The 19505-nt window shown below is 35.3% G+C and overlaps 1 protein-coding gene across 3 annotated transcripts in view; it reads left to right on the top strand.

The window, feature by feature from the left end:
* DYNC2H1 (dynein cytoplasmic 2 heavy chain 1) overlaps positions 1 to 19505 on the top strand; it is a 187834-nt gene that overhangs the window by 25084 nt on the left and 143245 nt on the right. For all 3 annotated transcript variants that reach the window (XR_003927498.2, XM_030042296.2, XM_030042294.2), the window contains exons 23-45: positions 24 to 179; positions 271 to 385; positions 783 to 953; positions 1140 to 1522; positions 2277 to 2409; positions 2500 to 2617; positions 2769 to 2881; positions 2971 to 3090; positions 5268 to 5418; positions 6946 to 7148; positions 7673 to 7855; positions 8067 to 8249; positions 8408 to 8631; positions 9436 to 9551; positions 11538 to 11737; positions 12383 to 12647; positions 12983 to 13190; positions 13571 to 13700; positions 15083 to 15238; positions 16292 to 16551; positions 17214 to 17460; positions 18214 to 18365; positions 18893 to 19037. Coding sequence is in view for 2 of the 3 variants with exons in the window: in XM_030042296.2 (XP_029898156.1) it covers positions 24 to 179; positions 271 to 385; positions 783 to 953; positions 1140 to 1522; positions 2277 to 2409; positions 2500 to 2617; positions 2769 to 2881; positions 2971 to 3090; positions 5268 to 5418; positions 6946 to 7148; positions 7673 to 7855; positions 8067 to 8249; positions 8408 to 8631; positions 9436 to 9551; positions 11538 to 11737; positions 12383 to 12647; positions 12983 to 13190; positions 13571 to 13700; positions 15083 to 15238; positions 16292 to 16551; positions 17214 to 17460; positions 18214 to 18365; positions 18893 to 19037 (4132 nt within the window). In the remaining variant the exon portion in view is untranslated. The remainder of the gene's footprint in view (positions 1 to 23; positions 180 to 270; positions 386 to 782; positions 954 to 1139; positions 1523 to 2276; positions 2410 to 2499; positions 2618 to 2768; positions 2882 to 2970; positions 3091 to 5267; positions 5419 to 6945; positions 7149 to 7672; positions 7856 to 8066; positions 8250 to 8407; positions 8632 to 9435; positions 9552 to 11537; positions 11738 to 12382; positions 12648 to 12982; positions 13191 to 13570; positions 13701 to 15082; positions 15239 to 16291; positions 16552 to 17213; positions 17461 to 18213; positions 18366 to 18892; positions 19038 to 19505) is intronic.

The following is a 19505-nucleotide window of genomic DNA, read 5'->3' as shown; positions in this document are numbered from 1 at the left end:
AATACAATGATCTTTTTATTCAGTGAAGAATGCCATCATTTTAAATTGGAAGAGCCTGACTTCTCATTGTCAAAAATTGTATGTCAAGATATTAAGAGTTGTGCAGAAGTGTGGGCATTGTATGAAGAGTTTTATCAAGGTTTTCAGGAAAAAGCCAAAGAAGACTGGATTACTTTTAGGTATGATTTTGTTACTTTATTTTTCATGGACATATATGTGTGGTTGTAGTACTGTGTTGTTATGACCTTTTTATGTTTGATTTTCATGCAGGAGTAAAACATACCTATTTGAAGAATTTTTGTTTAACTGGCATGACAGAATGAGGAAGATGGAAGAACATACTGTAATGACAGTAAAGTTGCAAAAAGAAGTGGACAAATATAAAGTAAGATGCTAATTACAAAAAGGGGTATAAAATAAAAAATGTTTTGTATTACCAGGTAGTTCACTCCATTCTGTAGCTCATTGTTCAGTTCTTATTATAAAATCAGTTACAATTTAACAAAATATCTTCTGATACTATTTTGAACATTTCACTTACTTTTGAGAACCTTTTAGTTCCTTACAGTGACCAGGAGGGTCATTACAGTTTACACAGACACACATTTAGCAGTGAGTTTTCCTCATTTATATGCCTAAACATTAAACCCAGGAATTGAAAAAAAATTTACTTCAGCTTAAGAATGTAAATTTTTTTTTTGTTTGAATATCATGTCACTCTGTAATCAAACAGATACAATTTTCATAAAGACTGGATGGATTCACATGCATTTTTCCTATAGATGATAATTCCACTCCTAAAATACCTAAGAGGAGAACATCTTTCTCCAGACCATTGGCTGGATCTCTTTCGTCTTCTGGGTCTTCCCCGAGGCACTACACTTGAGGGTTTGTTATTTGGAGATCTGCTAAAAGTGACGGATGCCATTATAGAAAAAGCAACAGAACTTAAGGTATGAATAATTTCAAATAAAGGTACTGTATTTTATTTTATGGTTGATTTTATGTGGTATATCTTGTTCTGTATGCATATTTATATTTTTGTTACTATAGAAATAGAATTTATGTTATATTTTTGAATGGAAAGTTTATTGCAAGCTCTGTAGTTTCAGATGAAATCTATTTATGCTTTTAAATAGGATTTGAATTGTCGGGCCCAAGGTGAAGTCACAATCAGAGAAGCATTACGTGAGCTTGAACTCTGGGGAGTTGGAGCTGTTTTTACATTAACAGATTATGAAGATAGCCAAGGCAAGACTATCAAGCTTATTAAAGACTGGAAGGACATAGTCAACCAAGTTGGAGATCATCGCTGTCTTCTACAGTCCCTCAAGGACTCTGCATATTACAAAGGTTTTGAAGATAAAGTGTCCATCTGGGAAAAAAAGCTGGCTGAGTTGGATGAGTATCTGCAGAATTTAAACCAAATTCAAAGGAAATGGGTCTATTTGGAACCGATATTCGGTCGTGGAGCTCTGCCCAAAGAACAGGCTCGTTTTAACAAAGTTGATGAAGACTTTAGGTTAGTGTTATAGAATGCAACTTATTTTTTGCAGTATCTTTGACACATGTAGGCTAGAACATTCTTGATGGTGAAAATATATGGGACAATTGGAATATGTATGGAGATGAAGGTCAGCAACAGGAATTCAGTAGATATAGATGTGTGGCAGTGACATAGATCTGAATAAATGTGGGAATGTAGGTTTCATTTAATGGGATACATGTGAAGAAAGGAATCGCATAAAACGTCAAAAATCACGAACAAGGCAGGCAAATGCAAGATCAATATTGTTAACAGAAGCAGAGGTGATGTAATTGTTTTTTCAAGAATCATTTCTTGTGGAAGACAAGCACTGTGTTCGTTAAGAAAGTACACAGATGGACTTTTGGGAGAAACAGATGGTTTATTTGTTCCGAAGAAGTCAAGGAGAGTAAAAGGGATATTTTAGAAATGTAGAAAGATATGTACCATTATCTGTCTTGATTTGAGTTACAATGACTTCTTAGAAGGAAATAAAAGTCAAGAATTGAATTTTCTTTGTTTTGGATAGAGAAATTTTAGCAATAAACAGTTGTTATTAAATTACATTGGAGAGACATTGATGTGGATTCTGAAATGTTTTGTTATTAATACTGAAATCTGAAAGTTATATATCAGATATTTATATGACTTACCTATGCTTTAATTTTTATTTATGTAACTACTTTTATATCATATGCAGATTAAAATTGTAATGGTTGTTTTATGAATTATTCCATTTTTTTCTGTCAAGATCCATTATGTCAGATATCAAGAGTGACAGTAGGATAACATCACTGAATGTCTGGACAGGAATAAGAAATACCTTAATTACCATACTTGACCAGCTTCAGAGATGTCAGAGATCTTTGAATGAGTTTTTGGAGGTACAGCTGACATTAATATAGTTTTCTATAAAGAAAGTCAATGAGTTTTAATTTAAATCAACAAAACTGATTTATTTTGTTTTTACATAGGAAAAGCGCTTGGCATTTCCAAGATTCTATTTCATTGGAGATGATGACTTACTAGAAATTTTAGGACAGTCCACAAATCCTCTGGTTATCCAGTCTCATCTTAAGAAACTTTTTGCTGGTAATGCATTAATCTTCATTTGTGAAATGTACTTACTTAGAAATAAGATTCTTCAAAGCTAAATAATCTGTTGCAGTCTTTTTTTTTTCTCTTTCTGCTTAATGTTTGACTTTAACAGTATATAACTTCATTGCCATTTTCTGATTAATAGGCATTAATAGTGTGAGCTTTGATGAAGAATTTAAAAACATAGTTGCCATGAAGTCTGTAGAAGGAGAAACTGTGCCACTTAGAAATAAAGTTCTTCTGTCAAATGAAGTGGAGGTAAGAAAATCACATCCAAGTATAGTTCAAGCATCTTTGAGAAATTATTTTGTAATGTAACTTCTGAGGTGTTTTCATCTCTTTGTCAGGTGTGGCTAAACAGTTTGGCTTTGGAGATGAAGGAGACCCTGAAAAAAATGTTAATTGACTGTGTTGATGCTGGAAAAAGATCACAATGTTCAATTGATCCATCGCTATTTCCTTCCCAGGTAGTAGTTGATCCAGTAATGCCACTGTGTAATCTTGGATTTACCAAATACGTTGTTTTTTGAAGTCTCATAAAGAATTATACATATGGATTTGGAAGAAAACAACCCCAAACAAATCCATTTTATTCATTTATAGAGAAATTCTTAAAAATATGTGTTCTTATAATTCTTTTGTAAACATTTGAAATACTCAGGTCTTTTACATGGCACCTCATCTAACATCCACCTGTTTATTATATTTGATGTAAATCTTGATCTTAGTTGGTAGTGAATGTTACATGCGGGGCGGCTAAGACTTAGTAACATAAAAAAGCTCTTTTTGAATCTGATTAAAATATAGTCTTTAAAGCTTAGCTGTATAAGCAGAAATAGTCATGAACATGAAACATGCCTAAGCAGTTTTGACCAGTAGCAGAGAGAATCACGCAGAATCACAGGATGGTTCTGGTGGGAGGGGACCTCTGGAGGTCATCTGGTCCAGCCCCCCTGCTCAAGCAGGGCCACGTAGAGCTGCTTCGCCCAGGACCATGTCCAGATGGCTTTTGAATGTCTCCAGGAAAGGAGACTCCGCCACCTCCCTGGGCAACCTGTGCCAGTGCTCAGCCACTCTCACAGTAAAAAAATGTTTCCTCCTGTTCAGACAGAGCCTCCCGTGTTTCAGTTTGTGCCCGTTTTCTCTTGTCCAGTCACTGGACACCTCTGAAAAGAGCCTGGCTCTGCCTTCTTTGCACTGTCCCTTCAGGTATTTATAGACATTGATAAGATCCCCCCCGAGCCTTCTCTTCTCCAGGCTGAACAGTCCCAGCTCTCTCAGCCTTTCCTCATAGGAGAGATGCTTCAGTCCCTTCATCATATTTGTGGCCCTTCGCTGGACTGTGTCCAGTAAAGCACGTGTCCTCATTGGCTCCTCTGTCACTTGGAAGAGGAAGTTGTCATCCATGGACTCCAGGAACCTCCTGGATTGCTTATGTCCTGCTGTGTTGCCCCTCCAGCAGGTATGAGGGTGGTGGAAGTCCCCTATGAGGACTGGAGCCTGTGAATGTGAGGCTGCTCCTATCTGTTCTTCCTAGTCAGATGGCCTGTAGCAGATCCCCACTATAGTGTCACTTTGACCTGTCCTCTCTTTAATCCTAGCCCATAAGCTCTCAGCTGGCTGCTTATCCATCTGCAGACAGAGCTCCATGCACTCCGGCTGCTCTCTTAAGTAAAGGGCAACTCCCCCTCCTCGTCTTCCCTTCCTGTCCTTCCTAATGAGCCTGTATCCCTCCCTTGCGACACTCCAGTCATGGGAGCCACCCCACCACATCTCCATGATCCCAACAAGATCATAGCCCTGCAACTGCACACAGATCTCTAATTCATTATGTTTATTCCCCATACTGCGTGCATTAGTGTACAGGCATTTTAGAGAGACACTCCAGCATGCTGAGTTTCTGGAGAGGGTTTGGGGAATTTCTCCATAATGCTGTCTTGTAGGCACTTCCTTGCTGACATGCAAGTGCTAGAGGTGACCCTGCTTAAGCCCCATTTTGTTGTTTTTTGCGATGCCTTCCTGTCACATCACCCCATGCCCTTTGCTCAGTAATCCTGTCTGTCACTCCCTCACAGGACTGCTGGTTAGTCTCTCCCTCCCCCAGAATGTAGTTACTGTTAAACGAATCTTCGGATTGGCATAACTGGTGGAATTTTTTGTTACAGATCTTTCTGCTTCCAAATTTGACTGAACCTTCATAGCTCAGGCAGGGCTTTTCCAGTGAACGTAAAGTAGAGTGTTAGAAACCGGAATACAAAATACTGTATTAGCAGATCAGTGACACAAAAAGTCGGGGGTGCTCCTAAGCCTGTTGAATATGGGCTCAGCTTGCCTACAATATGGTAGTTTCCATCTGTATATCATTAATGGGAAAAGATACTTTAAAAAATTTGCTACCTTATGCTGTAGAACAGCTAAGGGGATTGCTGTATTAGATTACATTGCAAGCTTTTGCTAAATTTTGTCAGGTTTTAAGATGGCTATATTTTTCTTAAGAGCATAGCAAATGTAAGGCTTTGTTTAAAAATTATGAAGTAAAATACTTTAAATATCAGACATAATAGGCAACTACAAATGAATTGAAAAACTTTTTGTTTATGTCTTCTCTATTTATAAAATGTAATTTGAACTTTCTCTTCCAAAGATTCTTTCTTTGGCAGAACAAATTCAGTTCACTGAAGATGTTGAAAGTGCTATCAAAGACCATAATCTGCAACAATTAGAATTAGAACTCATGGCTAAACTGGAACATTATACTAGCATGGCTACTAGTATAGAAGATACTGGGAGTACAGGTATAAAAATGATAATTAATATATAATTCTGTATAATGACTATGTAGTTGTATAGTGTTTAACAGGAAATTTTATAAATCTGTCTCAATTTGAGTTCATAAGGTTGAGTTACATAAAGTTACCCACCTATTACTGCCAAGATTAGTGTATTTAATATTTCAGAGTGAACAATGAATGTATATTTAGATTAAATATTATCTTGGAGCATTTATATATTTGCAAACCTCTTTAATTTTTTAATAACTTTTTATGTTTTCTTGGTTTATATATTTACTGATAATTTGTCCTCACCTGCTGAACTGTGCTCTAGTGTTATGTTTCGCAGGAACTGGCCAAACAGCAGTTGAGGTACATTATGTCATGCCAATATATTCTGTACAACTGTGTAGTTCATTCTCTTTTTCTATCTTAGATGTATACATCTGCATCTGAACTAATAATTCTTGAGTACCTCTGTAGCAAAACCGATAAACTAGTTATTCTCAAGACACGATTTTTCTGAATCTTCTATAGTCAAAATGGGTTAGAATAATTATGCCTTTGAGTGCTTATTCATCTCTTTTACCAGAAGGGAGGCTTTGAATGACTACCTCAGATGTAAAATTCTATAGAGTAGGTTAGGTGACAGTGACTCTTACCCTGTATGTATAAAAAGACTCAATTTGACCTGTAGTTGACAATCTTCCACCACATTTGTATAGCTGCATACTGTATTAAATTCTAGTTTAGAATTTATGTACTGTTAACATCTGGTATATTAATTAGGAACAGGATTCATATCACCTGCCTTCAGCAGTCTGTAAGTGTGGTTCTTTATGTAAGCTCCCTTTCTGTGCTCTTTCTATAGCCATTGGAGAAATGTCATCAGTTATATGAGTGTTCATTCCATCTATTGTATAATACATTTACAGTAACTTTTTAGTTTGGACAATAGGTGTGATTTTGAAGTGAGTTGCCTGATTATCCCCACTTACTTTGGTTTAATTCCCGTCATGGAATGGTATAGGAGCACACAAACTAGATTTCTTTCAAATGAAACTAAATTAAACAATATGTTCTCAGAGTACACTTAATGCACCCAATCTGCTAATGAACATTCATTCCACATCACCCTAATTAGTCTGAGTAAAATCTCCCGAGTGCATGTAGTATGGTTTTCAGATCCACAGCAGATCAATTAACAGATTGTGCCACACTGATTACTGAAGTGGACATAGCTGTAAACACTCCTGGAATAAATTGGTTTCCAGAAAAGCCTCTCTCTCTCTCAAGCATAGAGGCAGACAAAATTGCTTCTAAATTACTGAAGTTACATGATGATTCACATTCTCTGTCAGGATCTGATTTATGCTGCTTGCTTTAGATAATAAATAATATTTTTATATATAATTGAAACATGATCTGAATAAGATCTGATAATAGAAAGCAGCACAATGAACTTAAGAATGGGTAATGTGTATCTTCCTTACTACACTGTTGTGATTTTTTTTTTTTTTTTTTTTTTTTTTTTTTTGTGGTTATTTGCAGAATCAGGAATCCTTGAGCTCAAGCTTAAAGCTCTGATTCTTGATATCATTCATAACATTGATGTGGTGAAGCAGCTGAATCAAGCTCAGGTTCACAATGTTGAAGACTGGGCTTGGAAGAAGCAGCTGAGATTTTACATAAGAGACCAAAGATGTTATGTTCAGATGGTAGATGCTGAACTCCAATATACTTATGAATATCAGGTGTCGTATTTTTTAATTTTTACCTCATGGCTTTTATATATGTGTCACTTTCTCATTTCACACATCCTGCTGGTTGCCTCCCAGCTGTTGCCATTTTTTTCAACTTTGTTGTGTCCTTAGCATACTGTTTCATAGAAAATACTAGAAGATAGGGTAATCATTTTCATTCTTGGTATTGATGGGGTAAATGTAAGTTGTATGGAAAGCAGCTACATTATAATATAAATATTTTCTAATATGCTTAATACTTTTATATACCAGAGTGCAGTTTCATCTGTGTTGACCCCTTTTCCATAATTCTAAAAAAATTTGCACAATGCTTTGACATTTGATAGAAAATCAGGAAAATTTCATAACTGTAAACAAATTAATCTACTTAATGAGACAGTAATCTTGACTGTTGTGTTATATTTTCAGATTAATGTGTTATATTTTCAGATTAATGACTTATGAATGAAATTAATAACATTACATTGTCAATAATTTCTGTCTACCAATCAATATAATTTGTTTTGTTTCTGCAGGGTAATTCCCCTAAACTTGTTTATACACCTTTGACAGATAAGTGTTACCTAACTCTTACTCAGGCAATGAAGCTGGGCCTTGGAGGAAATCCATATGGTCCAGCTGGAACTGGAAAGACAGAATCAGTGAAGGCCTTGGGTGGACTCCTTGGAAGACAAGTATTAGTCTTTAATTGTGATGAGGTGAATATGGTTCTGTATAATTTAGGAAATGGGTATCTGTGCTCATACTTCATAAAAGAATATTATGTTGTAGAAATACTTTTGATAATTTGTCAGTTTCCATTAGAAATTTTTGGCTATTTGTAATGACATATTTTTTAATAGTTGGGAAGAGAGTCTTTCATTATTTTCTTGTTATTTGAATTTTGATAGTATCCTTTTTAATCTTAAGGGCATTGATGTGAAGTCAATGGGACGCATATTTGTGGGCTTAGTGAAGTGTGGTGCCTGGGGCTGTTTTGATGAATTCAATAGACTTGAGGAAGCTGTATTGTCTGCAGTATCCATGCAGATTCAGACAATTCAACATGCATTGAAGAAACATAGTCCTGTATGTGAGATGCTTGGCAAAAAGGTACAGCAAAACTTACTTATTTTCTTCTTATAAAAATAGCCTATAAACAACTAGGTCAAACTTAAAAACTGACTACTGTAACTAAACGTAGTCCACCCAACATTTCTCAATACTGTTTCATATGACAATATGCTATTACAATGCACTTCTAATGCTAGGTTGAAATGGATCATAATTCTGGAATTTTTATCACTCTGAATCCTGCTGGAAAAGGTTATGGAGGAAGACAAAAACTGCCTGATAACCTCAAACAACTTTTCAGGCCAGTTGCTATGACTCATCCAGACAATGAACTCATTGCAGAAGTGATTTTGTATTCAGAAGGCTTTAAGGATGCTAAAATACTTGGTAGAAAATTAGTGGCTATTTTTAGTCTGGCAAGGTAAGCTTCTCCATGCCCCCCTCCCCCTCTTAGTCATGTTACCTTTCTAATTCTCTTCTCTCCTGCTTTTACTTTAGCATTGGTGTTTATGGTTATCTCACTGCTGTCTTGTTTCTTCTCCATCTAGTCTATGCCTAAGTATGACTGTAGGGATACAATCTACACATACTTTCTGTTAATTTTCTGTAATATTTTATGACTTGGATATTGCAGAAAGCTATGCGTCAGAAACAAAACTAGATATAGAACCACAGGTTTGGAGTCATCTAGAGTTTTACATTCAGTACAGCTCTTAATTCTGAATGGTATACTATGCAAATCTCTGTAGATATTAATTTAACTTATAAAATAAAAATATTGCAATATATTGGGACGTTCAGGTGTGAAAATATCTGGAATACAGCTATAATCTCAAGGTGGCAAAGTACTGCTCCCGTTATGCTCACTAAATATGAATGTGAGCATATGAACACTCACAAGCATTGTGTTGAATTTAGACTCTTGAAATTGTTGAAATGCAAGTGACTATTTGGTTATAAGTATGCATATAAGAGAGAACAAAGTTCAGAGGTTTTAGTTAGTGCTGTTAGGGACAATAATAAATACATTAGCTGTTGAATATACTCCCTCTGAAAATTTCTGAGTGTCATTGCTTGTATCTCTGTAATGCATTTCAGATGGCACTCCAAATACTCATCAGTTTCTCTTTTGCCCAAAACCATATTATGAGCATGTTCATTTGCCAAACAAATTTCAGGTGCTGTCACCTAAAGCTTATTACAATATTGCTATTTTTAAATTTAGGGAGCTTCTGACACCACAGCAGCACTATGATTGGGGTTTACGAGCACTGAAGACCGTTTTGAAAGGCTGTGGCAGTCGTCTTCATCAGCTGAAGAAAAGTGAAGCAAAGCAAGAAAGTAAGGTTGACCATACGAAACTTTTGATTATTTAGGATATTGTAGAGATATTGTTCACTACAGCTTTCCTCTTCACTGGAGTTTTGAGAAGCTGTGGCTTGGATCTGGAGGCAATTTAGAAAAGAAAAAAAACATCTGTGCAAGTCCTCTTTCATAAGGACATCACAAAAGACTGTTGTCATATTCTAGATTGAGCTTTTATATAGTAAGAACATAGATACAGGACTTTAATCTGGGATGATTTTGAGTGATTCTCAAAGACTCTTGTTTTCACTTGGCTTAGGACAGGAAAGTTGAGGTTTGCTAAAATTGTCACATGGCATTAGATTCGGATTGGTAGACAGAGACAAATGTAAGGACAGGTAGAAATGATAGAAATGTATTGGACTAGACTGGGTCACTGTATTCTTTTTTAAGATTTTTTTGAATGATTGCTGTTGTTTAGATGTTAAATGAGTGGGAATTAAAAGTGTGGGACAGATGGGCATTTCACATCTTTAGGACGCAACTACTGCTTCTTGTTCGTTTAAACAACATATATCTGAAAAGTTTTAGAGGCAGCCATGGTTTTCAACTCTTGGGATATCAAATGGTCTGACAACTTTAAAGAATTTTTAATTTACTTTTGTTTGGATCTGCCAAAGAAGAATTACCAGCAATGTGTTTTAGGGCACATTCCTATCACTCTTCCTTGCTATGACATTTTAGCTTCATGTTTACTTATGTGAAATCTGCTGAAAATTGTTTGGCCTGGTTTAAAATATAATTTTCAATAACCCTCCGAAAGGCAGGATGGATGGATTTAGCTTATGATTTAAACCTAGAGTTTTTCCTTTGTTGTTTGTTCGTTTTTTTTTTTTTTTTAATCTTTTATCTCTTAGCTTGAGAAGCTTAAGATGTTTCCAACAAATGCAGTTTCTGGTTTCTTTATGTCTGCTTGTATTGTTGAGTCAAAATCCTTTGGCTTATCAAAATGTTGGCCATGTTCTTAAATGTTGCTTAAATTTTGTATTATTTCTTTAGTAAAGCAGTTCAACCTTTCTAAATCAAGTTCCTTAATGTCAATATTTTTCCTCTTAACCTTTTGTCATGCTAACTAGAAAAATTTGCCTGTAGAAGCATTTGCATTTAAGACATTGTTCAGGATGAAAAACCTTGAACTTTTTCCAAGTTCAGGAAGGGTATACTAATCCTTAACCTCTGGAACATTTGGGAAAAAGCTGCAGGAAAAAGGGAGGTTAGGGAATGGACACTTTCTGTCCCTTGTGTTGAATTTGGGCTATAGTGCATTCTGGTTTGGGGGAATCATGCATTCAAAGGAAGGCAGAAACACAGGATGATTTTCACCTGGGGTTCCTAGTCTTGCTTTCTGAAAATGTATGTGTTTTATATGAGAAAGTAATTTGATTAAAAAAGCAAAAAAACCAGAGATCAGAGCCCTGTGCCTTTCCCATCATGAGTATTTTTATTTTTCTGGCAGAGTAAAGCTTTCTTGTGGCTGTTTTTGTTCTTGTCCCAAAACACATTTCCATGGTACTTCAGATTCCAGAGGAGTTGTGGAGAGTATTTACTTCTGGAATATTCATAGTTAATTAGGATGCACTTCAAGATGTGACTTCAAACTGCCTCTGGCAGAGTAAGGTCTAGAATCCAGGTCCTTAGTTTCTTTCATGACTGCTTTAACAAGCAAGCTATTCTGTCCTGCTATTCTTAGTCCCACTTTAATCATAAGGCTATTATGTACTATCTGGCCAGCACCATAACCATCTCATATCTGTGTGGAATGCATTTGTGAGCACATATGATACTTACAGTAAGGCAGTCATCTAACTTCCAAGTAGAGTGGTACATGATCTGGAATGTAGTCTGCACTGTGATTCCACCTTCAATGTCTTAGCAATATGGGCTCAAGTGCTGATATATTCCAAGGGAAAAAACCCCAACAAACAGCTTAAACTGATCTGGTTTCTTTGCTTTTATTTCCAGTTAATGAAAGTCATATGGTGGTTCAAGCTCTGCGGCTTAATACCATGTCAAAGCTTACATTTGCAGACTGTGCACGTTTTGATGCACTGGTTAAGGATGTATTTCCTGGCATTGACTTTAAAGATGTGGAGTATGCTGAGTTAACTACAGCTTTACAACAAGTCTTTGAAGAAGCAAACTTGGAAATTATAAGCACCCAGGTAAACATCAACTACAGCAACAAAACAATATGAGTTATTCTGAATTAGAACTGATTAATATTACATTCATTTGCCTCATTTCTGTTTACTTTTGAAAGAAATCTTTTATAAATAAGTTAGAATAACTGATAGTTAGATTCTAATTACATGTATATAAAAAAATAGATGTTTGAAGCATGGTAGATCAGTTGTGTAACTGAAAGAAAAATAGTGCAAGGAAGCTTAAGATATGAACATGTGACACACAGTTTCATTCAAGCCAGGTACAAACACCAGTAAATGTTTTGGACAGTGAAAGAAATATGTGAACATTTGGTTTTATCAAGCAGTTCTGTACCTCACTTATATTTATTTATTGTAGGGCTGGATGAAGTTTTGTGACTAAAGGTTCAGTGATTTCTCAGTAAAAATATGCCCAAAGAGGGCTGATATTTTTATGGTAGTAATTTAGTGAAATGCTTCTAACAAGTTTCTTTATATTCTTTAGTATCATGATTTTAATTACTTCTGCAAATATCTATTGTTTAAAAAAAAATTACAGAAACAAAGTGACTGCATGCAAAGTAAATTGGAAAAACATTAAAAAAGAACATGATTGATTTAGCTTTACAACTCCACATAGCCATTATCTCTTTTATCATCTAGATCAAGAAGGCTTTGGAATTACATGAACAACTGCGTCAAAGAATGGGTGTAGTTATTGTAGGTCCAAGTGGTGGAGGTAAATCAACACTTTGGCGGATGTTAAAGACAGCACTTGGTAGAACTGGCAAAGTAGTGAAACAGTATACTATGAATCCCAAAGCTATGCCTCGACATCAGTTGCTAGGCCATATTGACATGGATACCAGAGAATGGTCTGATGGCGTGCTTACAAATAGTGCTCGACAAGTGGTACGAGAACCCCGAGGTACGTTTGTGAGGGAGTTATACACCATTATGCTTAAATTACTGAAATTGTTTCTTTTTAGTTACATTTTTATAATACGTTATTATTTGTGGATAGCATAAGGTAAGAAAAACTTTTGGTGACAATCATAGTCAAGAACACTGATGCATACTTTCCAAATTTTGTGATAAGAAAACAAAAATAGCAGAAGGTAAAGCATGTAAGGAATATCTTCATTGAACTTAGATTTAAGTTATAATGAAGGAATAGTATTAAATAGTGTTAAAATAGCAAGGGGCAATATTCTTTAAGTGTTTTTATTCAGTTTGATATTTTATTTTTGTGTCTGAAAATAGATATTACTTCATGGATAATTTGTGATGGTGATATTGATCCTGAATGGATTGAATCTTTGAATTCTGTTTTGGATGACAACAGATTGTTGACTATGCCCAGTGGAGAAAGAATTCAATTTGGCTCAAATGTCAACTTTATATTTGAAACTCATGACCTTAGCTGTGCCTCTCCTGCTACAATATCTCGAATGGGAATGATCTTTCTGAGGTAACTTACAGGGGTATTACATACTTTTAAAGTAAGCATATATACTTACTCTTCTTGAGAGATAGTCTGCAGTGGATGGAGCAATTTAATTACTTGCTTACATTTATGAAGCAAATCACTGGGGAAGTTTGCTTTAGGTTGCATGTCCCTTTTGCACTGTCATCTTATAATATTTTGGCTAATGTATCTCAGACTTCTTGAAAGAGGCATGGTGGATTCTTTGTTTGTGTGTGACCCTTAGAGAGCCCAAATATTGGTTAGAAATTCTTGTGAAAGTATTTCCCTGAACTTTTCCTAGAATTTTTTGTTGCTTTGAACCTGTCTATGTGAAGATGTGGATGCCTTGTATTTGACTCTTGTTTTTGTTTGGTTTGGCTTAGTGATGAAGATACAGATCTTAATTCTCTGATAAAGTCTTGGCTAAGAAGTCAGCCTGAAAAATGCAGATATAACCTTGAAAATTGGATTGGGGACTATTTTGAAAAGGCTTTAAACTGGGTTGTGAAGAAGGTTAGTAACTGAATACTTAATCAAATTTCAGCTTCTGTTTTGGATGATCCATTTTTCTAGTTTAACACTAAAGATATCATTCATATTGATTTTTAAATTTTAAGTTAAAAAACGTCTCAGTACTTTTTTGATAGCTGTTTTCTTAATAAGAGTAATACTGGAACTGTTGTAATCAGTTTCCAAAAACCGATTGTTGTACTTAAAGTTTTGAAACATTTAATACAATTTTAACTAATGAAATGCATGTATTTCTGTGAAACTTAGTATCTGTCTGTAATATTCCATACCAGACATTTTTCTGTATGTTTTCAAAGATCTGAAAGTTCTGAATGTCTAAACTAAAAAATGGAAAAGTGAAGAAATTGTTTTTCTAGATTTAAGTTATTGTCTATAACAAAAAAATAGCTAAAATTTGAAAAGTTGCACGGTGTAGACTGAAGCTTCTAATAGGTTGGGGAGAAATGTAATGCTAGATACCTAAAAAAATTGATAGAGGCATATCTAAAAAAGTAATGTGATTATTCAGAATGCTGAATTTTAACAGCTCCCACTAATCTGTCCTGGATTTAAGTATATAACTTTAGCTATTTAGTATTCTTCTCAAAACCTTAACTGAAAGATATTTTAATAGGCGAAGGGTAATATGTAATTACAATATTAAAAAAGGATAGTCCAAAACCTTGTACATTATCTGGATTCTGTGTTTCTGGCACGTACATCAAGATAATTGTTTTGCATATGCTAGATTTTCTTAAGGATTCTAGGTGCTTCCCTGCCTCCCCTTCTTCTGAAGGAGTTATATATGTATTGAACAAGTGGATTACATTGCACAAAACATTATTTAGGAGATAGCCCCACTGCTGTGGACAGTAAGCTAGTGTTTGGGAGACCTGCATTACCTCCCCTTGAGGAATGTATATGGTCCTGTTGTGTTTTTAGTATTATTTCTCATCTTGGTTGTTCACCTATGGAGATTTTTAGACTTTTAAAGTATCTTCAGGTGGATACAGAGGAAGAACCATGACATTGATCCTGAGGCTGCAAATCCCCTTTGGTGCTAAAGAGCAAAATCCATAAAGAATCCATTCACAAGAGAGGTTTCCAATATACAGTTATGTTGATTTCTTACAGATTCTCAAAATCTGTAAGGAAATTTCTGATTGCTTATCCTAAATTACATCAGTACATAGTCTGGAATTAAAACTTCCAAATCAATGCTTAAAAATAATTTCACGTCAAGTGAATTTTCTAGAACAACAGCAGTGTTGAGATCTTTCCTCATTTGTGGAAGTGTCAAAGAGCAATGAGTAATAGTCGGCTAGCAATACATCACATTTATTTTTAGGAATATATTTAAATCTACTACCACTTGCAATTTACAGAATGACTCTGTGGTAGAAACAAGTTTAGTTGGAACTGTGATGAATGGACTGTCTCATCTTCATGGCTGTACCGATCATGGACAGTTTATTATTAACTTGTTACGTGGTCTTGGTGGCAATCTCAACATGAAATCACGACAAGAATTTGCAAAAGAGGTAATATTTTTCAGCAAGTTTATTAAAAATTTCTGAATATATGTAGTAGGAATAGTGATTTTCTGTCTTCTAACAATGCAAATTTACAATAATTGAATCTCTGTGCTCTAATTTGTTTACAGTCTGTGTTGTCTATAGGGAAATAGCTGAGAAGTAAAGGAATGTTTCATATGTCACTGATAATGCTGCTAAGTGCATCCAGCTCAGATAGCAACCCTTTGGTGCTGCAGCAAGAGATACAGAATGGCCTCTGTCCATACTGTTTTATGCAAGGACCCACTATAGCAGACTCTGTGTGTGTATATATGTTGCGTATATGTAATACAGATTTATTTTGTGGTTTTTTTTCTGTTCAGGATGCTTGAAATAATAATGTGAGGGCTTTGTTGCACCTCACTTGGGAGGTGTTCTTACAGCATTATTTTGAAGATATGTATTGTATGCACTGGGATGAGGTTCTGTCTTTGTGTAGATACTTGAGGGCACAAGGACTGGGGAATAATGTTGGAAAACTATGTGGGTATACTGGTCCAGAGTGTCTACAGAAGGCTGTCCCTGGAGATAGTTATCTCCACAATCTCACTTGGGTTTTGTATTGGAGAGAAGGAAATAGTTCCTTCCAAAAGACAGCCTGGAGCTATAACATATATACAGGGCAGATGGTAAAGATTTAGACTCAGCTTCTGGAATTAGTTATTGATGCATGTGAAGGAGTCATCTCATTCTTATGATTATTATTAAGTATGTTGCCTAATAAAAAAAAAAGTTTATATAAAGCTTTGCTAAATACAGTTTATTTTATGTTCTTTATATTATGAAAAAGTAATATGTGGAAGAGTAATACGTTACTGTTAAGGACAGGACTTAAATCATAAACCATATGCATAACATGATTGAATTTTCAAAGGCAGCCTTAAAACTGTCAAATCAAAGAATTAAATATTTGATTTTACAGAAGTATTCCTTGAACATTCTTTAGATTATCTTGAAATTGTAGATCTTGTCATTAGGAGTATGGATTTAACAGAAGCTTTATTTTTATTTTTTTTAAAGATCTTCACTTGGGCACAAGAATCTCCACCAGATCCAAGGAAGCCGCTGGACACATATTATGACACTGGGACTGGACAGCTAATGCTATATCAGCTAAAAAAACCTGAAAATCTAACAGCTGATGACTTCAGTAATCTCCAAACACTTCCCGTCATCCAAACCCCTGACATGCAAAGAGGTTTAGATTACTTTAGACCCTGGCTAGACTTTAACAATAAGCAGCCATTTCTTCTTGTGGGTCCTGAAGGATGTGGAAAGGGGTAAAAAATATTTCCTATTCTAAGCAAAATTTTAAGCAAAATATACCTCTAGGTATTTGACAAAGTTTGTAATATTTTGTTATAATGGTTTTATCATATGACTTCTGCTAGAATATCACTTGTTAGGTTACTAATGAAACAAACCTTCTGTAGTGGCAAATAGGTAAATTCATATGAAGATCTACAGGGAAGGTTCAGGCTGCTACTATGAGTCTAAGACATCTGAATGAGGCTTTTAGATATGAAACAGGACCTTTGGAAAACCCATGCTGTCATGGAGCAACAGCTGAAAGGCACGTGAGGTGTCCGGTCTCATTTCAAGAGGCACTAGATGCCTGTGTGCGGGCAACTGAATTTAGCTCATCCTGTTGCCTATCTGAGGTTCCTTATTAAGTTGGGTTGGATCACTATATACAAGGTATTTAGGCTAGGTATTTGTTTTGTGTAGCTGTATGCTATACTTTTATTGAATTTCTTGAATCGAAAATATTACAATTTTAAAGGCAAGAATGTTTAATTCAGCAAACTTCATGCATCACCTGTTACATTAATACAGTATGTAGTATATGCATTTTAATTAAAAAACTATACAATATCTTTGGATACACAGTATTTTAATGCATTTATGTATTACTTATGTATGTACACATTTGCTTTTTTAGGATGCTGCTTCATTATGCATTTTCTCAACTCCGATCAACTCAGATTGCTACCATTCACTGCAGTGCACAAACTACTTCTCAACAGCTTCTACAAAAATTAAATCAAACTTGCATTGTAATCAGTACAAACACTGGGCGAGTATACAGACCAAAGGACTGTGAAAGGCTTGTTTTGTACTTAAAGGATATCAATCTACCTAAACCTGATAAATGGGGAACAAGCACTCTCGTGGCTTTTCTACAGCAGGTGAACGCTTATGTCTGTTATTTATGAAAAGACTTTAAGTATACTGGAAATAGTTTAGTGTATGTAGTAAATACCTATCATTGATTATTTTTAAAGTTAACATCCTGCATCTGTGTTGACATTAGTTTTGTTTGTACTTAGAATATGTAGGTGTCAGCCAGAACTAAAATACCATTTTTATTTGGCTTATATACATAAGTAAATACAGACAGTGCTCGCCTCAGTGAGTTGTGATGCAGTAGGCATATGAATGACAAGAAAATCATCAGGAGTAGTCAGCATGGTTTCACCAAGGGCAAGTCATGCCCGACCAACTTGATAAACTTCTATGATGAAATGACAGACCTGGTAAACGAGGGGAGAGCAGTGGGTATAGCCTACCTGGACTTCACTAAGGCCGTTGATGCTGTCTCCGAAAAGATCCTCACAGAAAAGCTGTTGATGCACGGGCTGGATAAGCAGATAGTGAGGTGGGTTGAAAACTGGCTGAACAGCCAGGCCCAGAGGGAGGTGATCAGTGGCACAAAGTCTAGTTGGAAGCCAGTACCTGTTTAACATCTTCATTAATGATCTGGACAATGGGGCAGAGTGTACCTTCAGCAAGTTTGCAGCTGACACCAAACTGGGAGGGGTAGTACACCTCTGGCAATTAAGAAAACAGTAATAATGGTATACTTCTCACTAATTTTTTTAAATTTTTTTTCGATACTCTGTTGGCTTTCTTTTAATGAAATATTTATTTAATTGTTAAAGGTTCTTACATATCAAGGATTTTATGATGAAAATCTGGAATGGGTTGGTTTAGAAAACATTCAGATTGTGGCTTCCATGTCTGCTGGAGGAACATTAGGAAGACATAAACTTACCTCCAGATTTACTTCTATTGTTCGTGTCTGTGCAATTGAGTAAGTATGTGGAAATTAGTTTGACACTCAGAACTCAGATTCTGTTTATAGGGCCTCTGCTCAATTTAGTCTTTACGAAGATGTGGCTATTCTAGTCTTTCATCTTTTCTAACAGTTTGGGATCTTCAGATTCGGTGCTGTTCAGAGCCTCTTGGCACTAGAAACCAGCTAAGGAGCAATCTATATCTACCTGCTGATAGTGAAGTGTTTGAAATATGTTTCCTGTTGGATGATTTTGCTTTCAGTAAACTGCTTTCTGCAGTTTTGTATTAAGGTGTTGTTTGGTTACAAAATTAGAGAAATTGAAAAGAAATTTGGTTGGTTTTAAGTTTGAACACATTTACAGATGTATTAAGAAAATTTCTGAGGGTGGCCTAATGCAGTAAAATGATAATTTTACTGAGTTGCTGGATGGAGATGCTATTCATTGACATTTCTTAGTAATTGTATGTATAACTTTGAATCTTTTTAATTAAAAAAAATAACTATGATAGTCCCTAATGATTACTTTTTTTTTCCCTTTATAGCTATCCAGAAAGAGACCAACTGCAAACTATTTATAGTGCCTACTTGGAACCTGTACTACAGAAAAACCTAAAGAATCACCCTGTTTGGGGTTCCTTACCAAAAATACATCAGCTAGCAGGATCTATGGTTCAAGTATATGAACAGGTATGGAAACTCAACTTCTTTTTTCAAGGAGGTGGAGAATTCAGATTTTTTTTTTTTTTTTTTTTTTCAATAATTAGCTTTTGATATTAACACACATCAAGGACTACCTATTAAAATTGTATGCTGTTAAAAATAGGTGTTTAGATACACAAGTTCATTTTATCTTTCCACTTAAAATTTTACGGACTTCTATCTAGCAAAACACTCAAGCACTTGTTTTTCTTAATCATGTACATAGCCTTACTGGGGGGATGTAAGTGCTTACTGTATTTTCCAAGAATGTATGCATGTCCCCACCTAGACAGAACCATGATATAAAACTGATCTTTATGACTGGAATGTGGGTATAGTCACTGGCTAGCATGCACCAGTTAGCAGGAGTTTCATATGATATTATCAATGTATTCTAAGAAATCTAAGTTTAAATCTCATCATACTAGAACCAAATAACTGATGAAGGCCGTTATT

This window comes from Aquila chrysaetos, chromosome 19, assembly GCF_900496995.4.
Source record: "Aquila chrysaetos chrysaetos chromosome 19, bAquChr1.4, whole genome shotgun sequence".
In the NCBI taxonomy this organism is placed as follows: domain Eukaryota; kingdom Metazoa; phylum Chordata; class Aves; order Accipitriformes; family Accipitridae; genus Aquila; species Aquila chrysaetos.
This window is presented reverse-complemented; position numbering and strand designations above follow the sequence as displayed.